General features: G+C 30.9%; 1 protein-coding gene across 3 annotated transcripts in view; it reads left to right on the top strand.

The window, feature by feature from the left end:
* The window catches only part of LOC106872991 (uncharacterized), a 97,904-nt gene that overhangs the window by 69,601 nt on the left and 13,303 nt on the right, over positions 1–15,000 (top strand). For all 3 annotated transcript variants that reach the window (XM_052971695.2, XM_014920181.3, XM_089359813.1), the window contains exons 5-9: positions 7,828–7,962; positions 9,448–9,516; positions 10,729–10,892; positions 13,968–14,083; positions 14,701–15,000. The exon at positions 14,701–15,000 is cut by the window's right edge. In XM_052971695.2, coding sequence (XP_052827655.1) covers positions 7,828–7,962; positions 9,448–9,516; positions 10,729–10,892; positions 13,968–14,083; positions 14,701–15,000 — 784 coding nt within the window. The remainder of the gene's footprint in view (positions 1–7,827; positions 7,963–9,447; positions 9,517–10,728; positions 10,893–13,967; positions 14,084–14,700) is intronic.

The following is a 15,000-nucleotide window of genomic DNA, read 5'->3' as shown; positions in this document are numbered from 1 at the left end:
GTCATCAGCATAGAGGAGCTCCCAGGGGCAACCTGTCTTGAACTCCTCTGTGATTGCCTGGAGGACTATGGTAAATAAGAGGGGGCTGAGGACGGAACCTTGGTGGACCCCTACCTCTACCCGGAATTCATTGCTGTACTCATTTCCAACCCTCACCTTACTGGCAGCATCTCTGTACATGGCTCGCACAGCTCTCACTAACCATTCTTCTATCCCAAGTTTCCTCATTGACCACCAAATAAGGGATCGGGGGACCCTGTCAAAGGCTTTCTCCATGTCAACGAAAGCCAGGTACAGAGGTTTATCCTTAGCTAGGTATTTCTCCTGCGCAGAAATCTGACCTGATCAAGAGGCCTAACAATTGGAGGAGACATGTTCTGACATGGAACAAACAGAATTTGAAATAAAGGCATTCTGTTGTGAAAATTACCTGGCAACGAATGAGATACTCAACTGATGTGTGTGTGTGTCTACACACACACACACACACACACACACACACACACACACACACACACACGTTTTATGTTCAGTTACAATAAAAACAATTTTACATTAATATGAAGGAGTACTCCATATGCTTGTAGAGTTCAAATATATTATTAACAACAATGGTATTGAGAGTGATTCATTTTCAGCTAGCTAAGCCATCATCAGGCTGTCTGATGATGGCTTAGCTGGTTGAAACTTCAAAGTCACAGTTGATATCATTCTCGTAAAAGAATTATATATATATATATATAATTATATATACTAGCTGGACCTGTGAAAAATTCACGGAAAACAAAGAATGTAAGCATTGTACAGTGTAAACAGTGTACTGGTGCAATGAGAAATGTTTGTATATTATGACCAACTGTCTTTATGTTCTGAGTTCAAATTCTGCCAAAGTTGACTTTGCCTTTCATCTCTTCGGGGTTGATAAATTAAGTACCAGTTGTGTACTGGAGTCAATCTAATCAACTGGCCCATTCCCCACAAAAAATTCAGGCCTAGAAAAGTATATTGTGACAGTTACAGAATATAGAAAGTAATGTAACACCAATGACTATATAATCCAACCAAAATATCTGTTACACAAACATAAACAAAATTACTATTTAACCTTAAAATACATCGTACATATTCAAAGAACCTTAATGTACAAATTGAAATGCACAAGAAAGAAATAATAAATGGATTTATGAATGAAAGTTTGGTAATTGCGTTTATTTCCACCATACAACATTCATTATTGCAAACATGTTTTAACTAACCTATACTATACACACACACACACACACACACAAATACATTCACATATATATATATATATATATATATGTCTCGAGTTGTAGCTGTAATTCAAAGGGGCCAGCCTTGTCATATTCTGTGTGAGGCTGAATCTCCCTGAGAACTACATTAATGTTAAGCATGTCTGTGGAGTACTCAGCCATTTGTGTGTTTTCTGTGCTCTGGTTATTATTGTTTTCTTGTCTATGTTTTGTTTGCGATGTCCTGTGCCCAGATGTGCACCTATATGTGCGGGTAGGCGTGGGTGTGCATGTGCCTGTGCGTGTGTATGCATATGCTCGTTTGTTATTGTTTTATTTTTTTAAATTTTTTTTTTTAAGTTTCAGCTTAGAGCTGCGGCCATGCTGATGCACATATATATATATATATATATATATATATATATATATATATATATATATATATATATATATATATATATATATATATATATATATATATATATATATATATATATATATATCACAAAATATCACAAAAACTGTTACTCAGAGCTTCACGTTCCCATTCGTCGGACAGTTTTGTTTAGAATGGAACAAAAATAAGGCTATAAGCAAAAATATACAATTAGTTTGATAGATACACATTTGAAAATGGTCTTGTTTCATTGGTCCTTTCAACTAACAGTCTTTTCAATAACCGGTTGTGTGCAATAACAAATTGCAGTATAAAATCAAATAAAAATCGAAGAAAACCTTAAATCAAAAATAGCTTATAAAGAAGGACAAGGCCTGAATACCAAGGGTAAATAATTAGCTGTAAAGTATTAATCAATTAATAAATTAAAAGATATATCTGTTTAAAAAAATTTTTCACGCTAGATTACATATACATTTAGCAGTATATACACATACCAAACCATCTATAATATACATATATACACTAAACATACAGATGCAGGTACATAGCTACATACATACTCAGACATATATAGTCAGACATAAATATATATATACAAATGCATATGTATGTAAGCATGCACACATATGCACATGCACAAAATCTGGCTTATGCTTATACAAGTTAGTTGTTACAGGCAAAAGAAAGAGAAGGAAAAAATCAGAAAATAGTAAGTGGAGGGGCATAAAGAAAACAGTGGAAAAGATGAAAAAGAAATAAAAAAAGAGAGACAGAAAATTAGAGAGAGAAAGGGAAAAGAGTGTTACATGATGGCATTCGAAAAGTATCTAAAAACAATTAGATACATTGTTTAGCTTGCACAATGAACACATAAAAATGCGCACATGAAATTACTTGTACATCTACATAAATACAAACATACACACATATAGATAAGCAGACGAATATACAAAAATATATATACAAATACATGTCCACATATGTAAAAGTATATGCACATATACATACACATATGAATATATATATATATATATATATATATATATATATATATATATATATTTATATATATATATTTATATATATATATATATATATATATATATATATATATATATATATATATATCACCGCTCTTGTGCGGGTGGCACATAAAAGACACCATTTCGAGCGTGGCCGTTTTCGTGCGGGTGACACGTAAAAGCACCCACTACACTCTCTGAGTGGTTGGCGTTAGGAAGGGCATCCAGCTGTAGAAACTCTGCCAAATTAGATTGGAGCCTGGTGTAGCCATCCGGTTGCACCAGTCCTCAGTCAAATCGTCCAACCCATGCTAGCATGGGAAGCGGACGTTAAACGATGATGATGATGATGATATATATATATATATAATTATTACAATTAAAATGGTAAAGGTTTATCAATTTATTAATTTATTAATAAATTAACAATTAATAATTTTTACCAAGCCCTTCGGTATGTAAACACCATTATCGGTGGAGAACTTATATAAAAGTTCTTATACATTTATAAACATAATTAAGGGATCAGCAAACAGTTGAATTTACAACTAGAATATCATACCGATGAAGGAAATGGAGTGTTATCGCTCCTAATCCAGAAACGCGTCTATGATTAACTTCGACTGGTTAGTTTTCATTGTTTTTTCTTCTTGTTTTGCCTTTGTGAGTTACAAGTAATGCTATCTGTTGGAGTCTCAGCTTTTTAGCTGCTATTTCTGAACTTCGGTATGTGGTGAAGCAACTGTTTGCTGATCCCTTAATTATATATATATATATATATATATATATATATATATATATATATATATATATATATGTACACATATACATACATACATATATATATATATATATATATATATATATATATATATATATATGTACACATATACATACTCATATAAATATGTATATATATATATATATATATATATATATATATATATATATATAGGTGAGAAAGTTGGTATGTGAAAGCACGTGGTTGGATGTATAAAAGATAAACAAGAGTGAAAAAAACTACAGAAGGCTTGTGTTACATGGTTAAAGTGTATATTTAAATTGTTATGTCAGAAAAATGTTATAAAATTTTGGGTACAGAAACATTGTATTTGGAGAAATAGCCGGTTTTGTGTTGTCTTTTCAAATTTCCCTACCTGTATCGTAACATGTCTTCGCTCCAGTGTATAAAATGGAGTTCTAGATAGGGGGAGGTAATCAGGAATTTTTTCCGGTATAAGGGAGATAATCGAAATGTAGGAGGTGATAGATTTTGATTAATTTACCATGGTTTGGTTTAGAAGGAATAGAATGTTAGGTTTTGTTCTATATTTTTTCTCTCAGTGAGGTGAATTTCCTTATTTAAAAGTGTTAGCAATGGTTAAGTTTGGGTTTATATTTTTGAATGAAGAAGGTTTCCTTATTTAATCTAATTTGTGTTGGTGTTCCAATGGCATATTGATAGAATGGAAAGATTATAAATTGTGGTAGCATTTGTTTTGCGCATTTCTCAATATGTTCACTAAAGGGTATCATTCGGTATTCTGGGAATGCAATCTGCTGTCGATGCAGAGTGCTTCTGCGTCTGAGCAATAATCCTGTGGACCCTATGTAGTTTTCGTGGCAGCTCAAGCATCTTATGACATAAATAAGGTTTTCTGAGGCACACGTAAAATCAGATTTGATTTTGATTTTTGTCCCTCTTTGAAAAGGAATTCTGAACCTTCTAGAAGGTTTGGACATGTTGCGCAATTCGGTCGACCATATTTTTTCACTTTTGCATCTGTTATTTTAGAAAATAATTTTGCCTTTGTGAGGATCTTTTTTTAGTGATTTTGGTTGTTTGTAGCTTTTAATGATTTTGTGTGTGTGTAAAATTTCCTTTAATTTGGGGTCCTTATGTAGCATTGGTATGTTTTGGGTGATGACGGTGAAGGCTTCTTTGTTTCTAGGGTTGTATGTGGATATGTACAGCAGTATTTTCGGGGAAGGTGTGTTGCTGTGTTTAACTTTTCTTAAGCTTTCTATGTCGATTTGTGATGCACGTCTGATTCCATCCTCTATGAGTTGAACTGGGTAGTGTCTGTCAATTAGTGTGTTTTTGAGTTCTTGTAGTCTAAAGTCTCTGATATTTTGTTCTGACACTATTGTGCATAACCTTCTTGCAAGGTTGAAGGGGATGTTTGTTTTGGTGTGTCTTGGGTGGCATGAATTAAATAATAAATATTGTTTGGCGTCTGTGGTTTTGTAAAATATATCCATTTCTATTTTTAGGTTTTCTTTTTTAATTAGTATATGCAAGAATGGGAGCTCCTTTTGGTTGTATTCCATTGTGAACTGTATGTTTGGGTTGACACTGTTCAATAGACTTTTGAATTTCAGGAGTGTATCTGTGTTTTCATTCCAGAGTATGAAACAGTCGTCCAGGAATCTTTTCCAATTTTCTTTTATGTATTGGGAAAGGGTGTTTCCAAAGGTAGATAAAGATTCCTGGTATATTATTGCTTCTAAGTAACCCATCGTTAGGTTCACAATGACTGGAGCTGCCCTAGTGCCCATAGCAATTCCGGATTTTTGTCAGTAGAAAGTATTGTCAAACATGAAGTGGTTGTTTCATAAGATGAATTCAACCGAATTAGTAATGAATTCTTTACTGATCCTGTTTGGGATTTCTTCTGGGAATTGGTCCAGCCAGAACTGAATTGCCTCCAGTCCATAACTATGAGGTATACTGGTGTATAAATTAATCACATCAAATGAAACCATGATTGTTTCTTCCTTGACTTTCTTTGGAAGGTGATTTAACATATCCAAGTCATCTCTGATATAGCTATTGATGTGTTTAAGGAAGGGTTTTAGGAGGATGTCCATAAATAGACTTAGTCTGTGTGTTTCACAGGCTGGGCCAGCTATGATGGGTCATAGTTTTAGGTCCCCCGGGTTTGGTGTATGTATGTATGTCTTTGGTGATTTTTTAATGGTTTCATTTATAATCTGGCTTTTGTGTATTTTTGGCAGACCATAGAAGAGGCTAGGTTTGCATTTGAAGTTTGTTAGTAAATCAATCTCCTTGGTTGTCAGTTCATTTCCATGGGTTTAATTAGTGAGGACAGAATTTTCATTATTTTTTGCAGGGTGTAGTTTGTGACTTTTTCATAATGTTGATTGTCATCAAGCATGGAGATTACTAGATTTCTATAGTATAATGTGTCCATTATTACAACTGCACTTCCTTTATCTGCTTCCTTAATCGTAATATCTTCATTATTTTGAAGTTCTATTAGTTCCTTCCATTGTGTAGTGTTAAAGTTTGAGTTAACTGTCTGTTTATGCATGGTGTGGTAAGGGAAGTTCTCAATGTGGTTGCAGAATTCATCAAGATTTTTATTTCTTCCTTTGTGTGGGATGTGTTCACTTTTGTTTTTGACTAGTGAAATTCATATCACCAGACATCTCGGTCCATGGTCATTTCATCTGTGAAATCCTACTTCCTGTGATCAGTCCTTACCACTTCATCCCATGTCTTCCTGGGTCTCCCTCTTCCACGGATACCATACACTTTCAGTGACAGGCACTTCTTTATGCAGCTATCCTCACTCATATGCATCACATCTCATTCACATGTCCAAACCAACATAGTCTTCTCTCTTGTATGCCACATTTGATTCCTCTTATGCCCAACTTTTCTCTCAATACATTTGCACTTTGTCGTACATGTGCACTGATGTTGCATATCCAACAGAGCATACTACCTTCATTTCTCTCCAGTCTATGCATGTCTTCAGCATTCAGAGCCCATTTCTCACTACCATGAAGTATAGCTGTTCATACACAAGCATCATATAGTCTACCTTTCATTCTGAGAGAGAGGCCTTTTGTTGCCAACAGAGGTAATAGCCCTCTGAACTTTCTCAACTCAATTCTTATTCTAGAAACAATACTTTCAGAGCATCCTCCACCATTGCTAATTAGGCAACAGAAACTATCTAAAACCTCAAGAGAACCTCCTGGGCATTTGAAAGAATCTAATTCCTGTGTGCTCATAGTGCTTATTGTTCCTGCACATCTGCCACATACAAAGACTACTCAATCTGTTAATCTACCTGTGATACCACTGCATCTCTTATGTGTCCATAGTTTACAAACATACACACACACACACACACACACACACACACACACACACACACACATGAGACAGGCTTCCACACTATTTCTATTTACCAAATTCACTCACAAGGCATAAGTCAATATAGAGTTCTAGCAGATGACATTTTACCAAGGCGCTGTACTGTAGTACCAAACTTAAAACCATGTGTTTGCAAGGTGAACTTTTTAACCATGCAACCATATTGCAAAAATCATAGCCTCTGTCACTCCCCTGCTGACTATCTTATATAAAAAAGTAAATAAATCATGCAAATTTTTTTGGTCACTTTACCTCTTAATATCATATGGACACAAGCTGAACCATATGATATTAGAAAATGTAATGCAGTACACTACATCATTTAAATGTATTCAGGTTTGAGGTAGTGTAAGTGAATCAACTTAGTTGCATAATTTCCATTTTTGTATACAATAAGAACAACCTATTATATTTTTGACAGACCAATAGGAATCCATTATATGATGTTTTGACTTTCAACTAACCAACATTTTCTGCTAAGTTTAAAGTTTAATATATCTTGGTTTCTTATTGAGATTGAAGGCCACTTTTTATTGTGGTGGGATAGGGTTGACTCCGTTATATCACTTGTTGTTATTTTAATCAACTTTGGAAGAGTGAATGATAAAGTCAGTTCTGACAGGATTTAGATGCAGCTAAATGGAAGTAAATGTTTTTAACTTCACACTCCTTTGTTTCTACTTCCACCTTTTTTACTACAATCAATTTAAAGTATATGTAACACATTTTGCCAAAATAACACCCATTTTGCTTCTAGTCTTTTTGAAAGTTACTTGTTTAATTTACAAAACTTCTTGAATTTTATTATCTAATAGTTGGGTTATCTGGCAACATCAATTTGAAATAGATTAGCAAGGATTACAAATATTTTATCAACAATTTGTGTTTTGATGATCTCAGCTTTTATAAATTAATTTCTTAAAATTTGGATAAATCTTATATGTGAATATTTGGAAACTTCAGGTGAATTAACTGGACAAAGAAAGAAAATTGGTACTGAATGTTGTGGTCATAAACTTATGATAACTAATTCTCAAATATGCTGTGATGGTGAAATAAAATTTCCTGACAACGATACACAATGCTGTGGAAAGAAAGGTAGTTATATCAATTTTATAAAACTTATGATTTTAATCATTTGAACTTGATTAGGGAGGGAGTATAATTTGTAAAATTTGGCAGAACTTTTTAAAAGATATATAAAAAATGGTTTACTCAATGTATGTAGTAATCTTATAAAGAAAATAAAAGTGAAACAATTATGATTTGAATAATTTCATCCTGACTGCAGAGGGAGTCTTATTCCTAAAATTTGGCTGGACAAATTAAGATATTTGCTTAACAAATATTGAGGAACAAATATGGTTGCTAAGAAAGTGGATGCTAACGGAAAACAATTTTTTTGTCAAAATCTGATAATAGTAATGGTTATCATTGTTTTTACATCCACTTTTCCATGCTTCCATGCATGAGACATAGCATTTTCTAATATTTTCTTCTTTGAAAGGTTTAGATTTCTGTAATTTGTGAATCTTTAGAAGACTCAAATTGGGAGTAAAAGATAGATAATGATTGGTGTGGGATTTATTGGAATTAGTTACAATCCAAGAATTAGTTACAATCACAGAGAGTTTTATAATACTATTTTTATTCAAACCAATTTAGAAAATCCTGCTCAAAATGTTAGAATTCTTTACTCACCATAGCACACTGATATAATCCATTCTTTTTAAAACTTTATTAAAGTTTCATTATTTTATTTTTCATTCTTATTATTTATTATTTTATGTTTATTTTATTTTGTTTTATATTTTAATTGGCAGAGTCGTTAGCATGCAGGGCAAAATGCTTAGCAGCTGTCATCAGTGTTTATGTCCTGATTTCAATTTCCACAGAGGTTGACTTTACTTTATTGAAGTAATTTATATTAATGCAGACCACCACTAATATCTTTGAAATTTAGTGTTTAAGTAGAAATATTTATGCTTGAAAGTGGTGAATTATTTTATATATGAAAATCCTGTTCAGATTTGTGGAAGACTTAATTCTTGATTTAGTTCTGAGCAAAGAAGTTGATTTATGATTTAGTAAGTTGGAATAAAGACTACAGATAAAGTACTAACAATAAATAAGCAGGATTTAAAAAACCCTCTGTAACTAATTTTATGTGATTGCAAGAATCTGAAGGTTACATTGATTATGAGGAAAAACAGAAGGAAAGTATTTCAAAATAACATGATTAGATTATATATTTATATATTTTGTGCAATTTTTGATGCACACTGATTTTTTAATCTGAATAAACTTATTGAGTTGCCTTTTTTATATTCTGCAGAAGTAATTAATAGATCTGTGTTGAATTCTGTTGCACAATTCTTTATGCACCAAAGACAAATAAATCATTTGATATTTCAGCTCTTAAATTTCTGTTATCTTTATAGATATATTTTTCTTCACTCATATGCACTGAAAGACATTTATATCCATTGCTGAAATAACACTATGCCTAAGAGAAAATGTAACATTAGTTAAAGACATTCTTTAGAATTTAAAAATTATTTTCTGTATTTTGTTTTCTTTCAGTGATTAAAAATAGTATGTCATGCTGTAATGGTAGTGAATATAATCCAGCATTACATGGATGTAAGGATGGTGAGTGTTTAATTTGGATTTTAGTTTCAAATTATCTAAATTTCTATTCCTCAATAAATTAAATTTCTATTCATTATTACCAGGAATGTTTATAGAAAAAACATTAGTTTGTTTCAAATCTGTGAGTATATTTTAAAGAATACATTTGAAACAAACTGAAAAATTTGTGCAGAATTACTGAATTTGATAAGATTTGACTATCAGATATAATCTATTTTCATTTCATTTGACTAAAAAAAACATGAATTTCAAGAATTTCATTTGCTTATTCAGGCAGGGCTGCTTATAGTCCTACACAAGTATTTTTTCAGTGCTTATAATTTGAGTGCAAGGAGATTAATATGAATTCTGATTCTCTTCTGTGAAAGGTTGAGATTTCTTTGACTTTAAAGCTCTTTTAGAGGCACAAATTCAATAATAAAAGACTCAGATGAATAGTGATATACTATTTGGTAAGTTTGTCCAATTTATGCCTGCATAGAGAAACACATATTAAAGCATTGATGATGTTGGTGATGATGATGAGGACAACGATGACTATGGCAGTGGCACTGACATTGAGGACGACAACAACGACAACAATAGTGGTGGTTGTGATAGTGATGCTATACTATGTTCTGTTAAATTGTGTATTCAAAACTACCATCAAAAAATACATTACCAATATTAAGCATTCATTGGATCTGTGTGAAAGATGGAATACAAGTGTGCTGAGAGTTACTGAGCAAAGGTACTGGCTTCTGTGCATAGGAGAAATAACTCTAACAATATAGGCATCTGATAGGAATGGACAACATGCAATGAACTACGTGTGAAGGGTAGTTGTAACAGAAAACCAAGGATAATGTGGGGTGAAGTAGTGAGGTTAGATATCAAAACACTGAGATTCACAGAAGAGATGGAAAATAATTGAAATGGATCATGAATGCATGCCATTGGGAAGAAATAAACTTCAAAATGTTGATGACAATGGAGATCCAGTAATTGAAAGTCACAATTCAGTCATTGATCAAATATTGTGTCATATTGGGAGGGAAGAAAGTGAGAGGGAGAGAAAAAGAGAGAGAGAGAGAGTTTTCATGATTTGTATTGAATGAATATTCTTATATTCTTTATATTTTTCTTTTATAGAAGATATTAATAAAAAAATTAATTTAGGGTGGCTGTCTTCAGTTAATATTTGAGATGTTTAATTAAATAATTTAATTTCAGGTAAAATTACAAGTTCCAGTTTCAGTAAATGCTTTTTAATCCCATATAATTCCAAAACACAAGTATGTTGCAAGTATAGCATTATAAATAAGACAGAAGATAATCAAGATTCTTGTTGTCAAGGTAGTTCTCGAACAAAAATTCCATATGATTCCGAAACACAGGTAAACCTTTCATATTGTTGTTGATGTAAAATTGCATTGCACTTCTTGAAATATAAGTTAGGAGCATAAACTTTACAATTTCTGAACAGAGATAACAGAAATTTACTAAAACCAGATCTGTTACACTTCATATTGAAACTTGAAAACTTATGGTATAATTACCAAGGTCAAGGTTTAAAGCAAATATCAAATTTGAGATTATTATCTAAATTCTTTAAAGATAGGAAACTTTAATATGAGAAGAAAATTGGAATAATATACTCTGATTGAGATTATGTTAACAAGAAGAAGCTGTTGATGCTCATAATTTTTTTCTGAATTACATATGCAATGGGTTAAATTGTGGCTGTATATATTTCTTCAATGTTGCTACTTAGAGAATAAAATTTATGAATTCCAGAAGAAAAAAAGAAAACTCTTCCAAAATATATTAGCAAACTGAAAATTCTGATGCTGAAAGCTGAGTTTAACCCTTTCATTACCAATCCAGCTGAAACCGGCTCTGGCTCTGAGTATAATTGTCTTGTTTTCATAAGTTTTGAATTAAAATCTTCCACGAAACCTTAGTCACAATTTATGTTTCTAACACTAGCTGAATATAACTAAGTTATTTTACTAAATTCTTTGTTATATTTAAAGTAATTGAAAGAAACAAAGAGCATCTCAAAATAAATACAGTAACGAAAGGGTTAAAAGATTGTGAATCTTCTATTGTTTTTCATAAATGGTGGTTAACAAAATAAACTGACAATTTTTATACCCCAAAAAACTTTCACTAGAATCAGATTCCTCATTGCTAAATTTAAGAAGAGTACATGTAGTTAAACACAGAAAATCATAAAACACAATATCCACAGTTATAAATCTGTTTTTGGTTTCTCTCTCTTTCATTTCCATGCCTTATGTTAGATCTCTTTCTCTTGAACTTAACTCTTTAGCAGCCCAAATATTCTACCTGTTTTAAGCGCAAACTAGCCAGATCTGGCCTCTGACACCTACCTACAATGTTATTCTAAAAACAAGCAATTATATCATCGAAATCTTGAAGCTACAAGATAGTGCATGATTAATTCAAAACAATGTGAATATACATGCATTACATTTGACAGAGTTAAGCTAAGAGTATTACATATGTCCCATTTTTTTTTTTTACCTCATAACTAAATCTCTCAAGGACTCATTCCTTGGTCATGATGGTTTCACTCATCACTAATTGTCATCACTATCAAGCATAAAATTTGACATTACTATTTCTAAGATTCTTATCACATTAACTAAGCTATAACTGTATCAAATTCTAGAGTATATTTCACATTTAACGCCTGTATATATATATATATATATATAGTTTTAGGGAAAATAACCAAGTTTCAAGAACTCATCGATGAAAATCCACTATCACATATAGAAAAATTAATATTTAAAAGCACAATATTAGAACTTCGATTTGAATAGTGTTGATATATTTTCGATTATTAATAATATTTGATTAATTATTAATCTTTATAGTTTATAATATCGTTAAAGTTTTTTAAAATTAAAACTTTGTATATATATATAAAGTTTAATCTTTTATTCTTAATAATTTTTTCTTTCCTAATTTTTTCATTCATATTTTTATTATTACGTTTGTAGAAATAAATAATCTTGTATTTTTCTATTATTCAATTGATTTTAATTATAATTAAATAAACGTCTTTAGCTTTAAATAGTATAGCTTTAACTATTACACCGGTTAAATATGTACTAATTTTATCTTCATTATTATTTTAAACTTAAACTTCGTTCAAATTGTATTTAAAACAATGATAATTTATGTAAGATGTTTTTTGTATATAAAATACATGTTATTATAATGGATGAAGGGATGATTATTGAATGGTTATTATTTTGATTTTATGATATTTTTTAATAATTTTTCTATCTTTATATAATAAGTATTTCATATTAATTCATTTGGTACTTATTGTTGGTTGAGATATATATATCTAATTATTGTTCTACTTACAATCTGACGAGTAGCTATATTTTTGAATAGAATTTATTTTTGATAATTTCAATTGATTTTAATCGATTTAAATTTCTTTTCTTTTCTATTTGAAAATTAGTTATGAAACACGTGTAATCTTTTTATTATATTTATCTTATGATATTTACTTTACTTTATATTATACTCATTTATTGTGCTTTTAATTATTAATTTTTCTATATGTGATAGTGGATTTTCATCGATGAGTTCTTGAAACTTGGTTATTTTCCCTAAAACTATATATTATATATATTTTATCTATAAAGCTCAATTTAATTTTAATATTTTATAAATTGATTTTAATTGAGTTTTTACCTGTAATTTTGGATTTTGTCCCTAATATTATTATATATATATATATAAAGATAAACAAAAATGAAAATGCCACTTTTTAAAAAAATTGGGTGTTTTAATTAATTTACATTACATGTTTCGTTTTTTTTGAAAAAACCTTATCAAAAATGAGTATAAAATATGTGAGAAGAGAAGAGGGCTATTAATAAAATAAAATTGAAAATAAAAATTAAGAATAACATTCATAGTTTACTGTTATGTGGTCCTTTCGTTCTGGAGGCATGGTAAGTTCAACTCACTGCGATAGTAAATTACTACTGTCTGTGTTTGTAAATTAAATAGTGGTCAAATCTTGTTTTCTAGGAGTGGCTGTAGCCCTCGAATAACCAGCAGCAGTAATAACAATAATAGTTACAGTAGGAGTCATCGTGGTGAAGTTGTTCTCCCTGTGATTTTAATAGAAATCAGGTTCTTCGATCTCCTTTGTTTATTTCTTATGAATAACTTGCAAATCCATACACACACACACACACACACACATACACACACACATATATATATGTACACATATATATATGAAAATCTCAGTGTTGCTAATTTAGAGAATTTAGACTTGGTCGGTATTTTCTTATGAAGTGTATTTCCTTGCTGTGAAAAGTGGCATTTTCATTTTTGTTTATCTTTAATATCTACTTACTCATGAGGTACATTTACAAATCTTTTCAAATATATATATATATGATGTTTTACAGAAATGCACAGATAAGGGTAACATCCGAAATAAAGATGATTGTGATTATGATAAAGATCCAAAGAAATTTACTTGCTGTCAGGGTTTACTGTATAATAAACCAAGTAATGAATCAATGTAAGATAAATTTAGCTACTTAACATTTATTAACTTTCTTTTAGTAAAGCTTTTAGCTAGCGTCACTTTTCATTTTCTACTCAATTACTTTGACCAATCCAACAAGTTATTTGGAGACATTTAACAACTAAAATATATCCTTTAAACTTATAATAGCATATTCAATGTCACCTTAAAATATTGTAGGCATTAGAAATTAGTTAAAATTTCAACAAGATCTTATAGCTATCTAAAGCCAATGTAATAAAGTACCAAGTTAAGTACTGGGGTTAATTTAATCAGCTAATTCCATTACTGACCTTGTGGCTATGTAAGAAATTGTTAAGTTGTATGATATGTCATCATAACACCCATTGAACTGCCTTGAATACAAATGTTCAGAAGTTATTTCTGTGCCTACAACTTATGTGCTTATAATTTCCTTTGGCAAAATTGATCGGTATTGATCACTATTATTCAAAATCAATACCTACATTATACAAGTATGTGATATCATAATACTTCATGTTGCATCCCATGGCATAATCTTATAGATGGCTATACTATTCCAAACAACTTCATCTAAACTATTGCGAATGTGTTAAATAACTCTTAAAAATTTCATTTGGAATTTGCAGGTGCTGTGGAAATATACAAAAACAGAAACCAGCTGAAGGCATTCCAGATGATTGCCAAGCTTCACTTTGTGACAATAAAATGTATAATGGCATACACAACATTTGTTGCAATGGTACACTAATTAGTAGAACAAAATACTACTGCAAGGATGGAAAACAATTAAAACTGTTCAATTTTAAAGATGGTCTCTATACAAAAAATATACAGATTTGTGGACAATATGCTATTAAACGTTCCAGAATTGTTGGTTGCTGCATTGGAATGCCTTATTTTAAAGACAAAATCAAATGCCCTTTAAA

Source organism: Octopus bimaculoides, chromosome 11 (genome assembly GCF_046866305.1).
Source record: "Octopus bimaculoides isolate indiv1 chromosome 11, ASM4686630v1, whole genome shotgun sequence".
Lineage (NCBI taxonomy): Eukaryota > Metazoa > Mollusca > Cephalopoda > Octopoda > Octopodidae > Octopus > Octopus bimaculoides.
The sequence above is the reverse complement of the archived record's forward strand: the minus strand, read 5'-3'. Positions and strand labels throughout refer to the sequence as shown.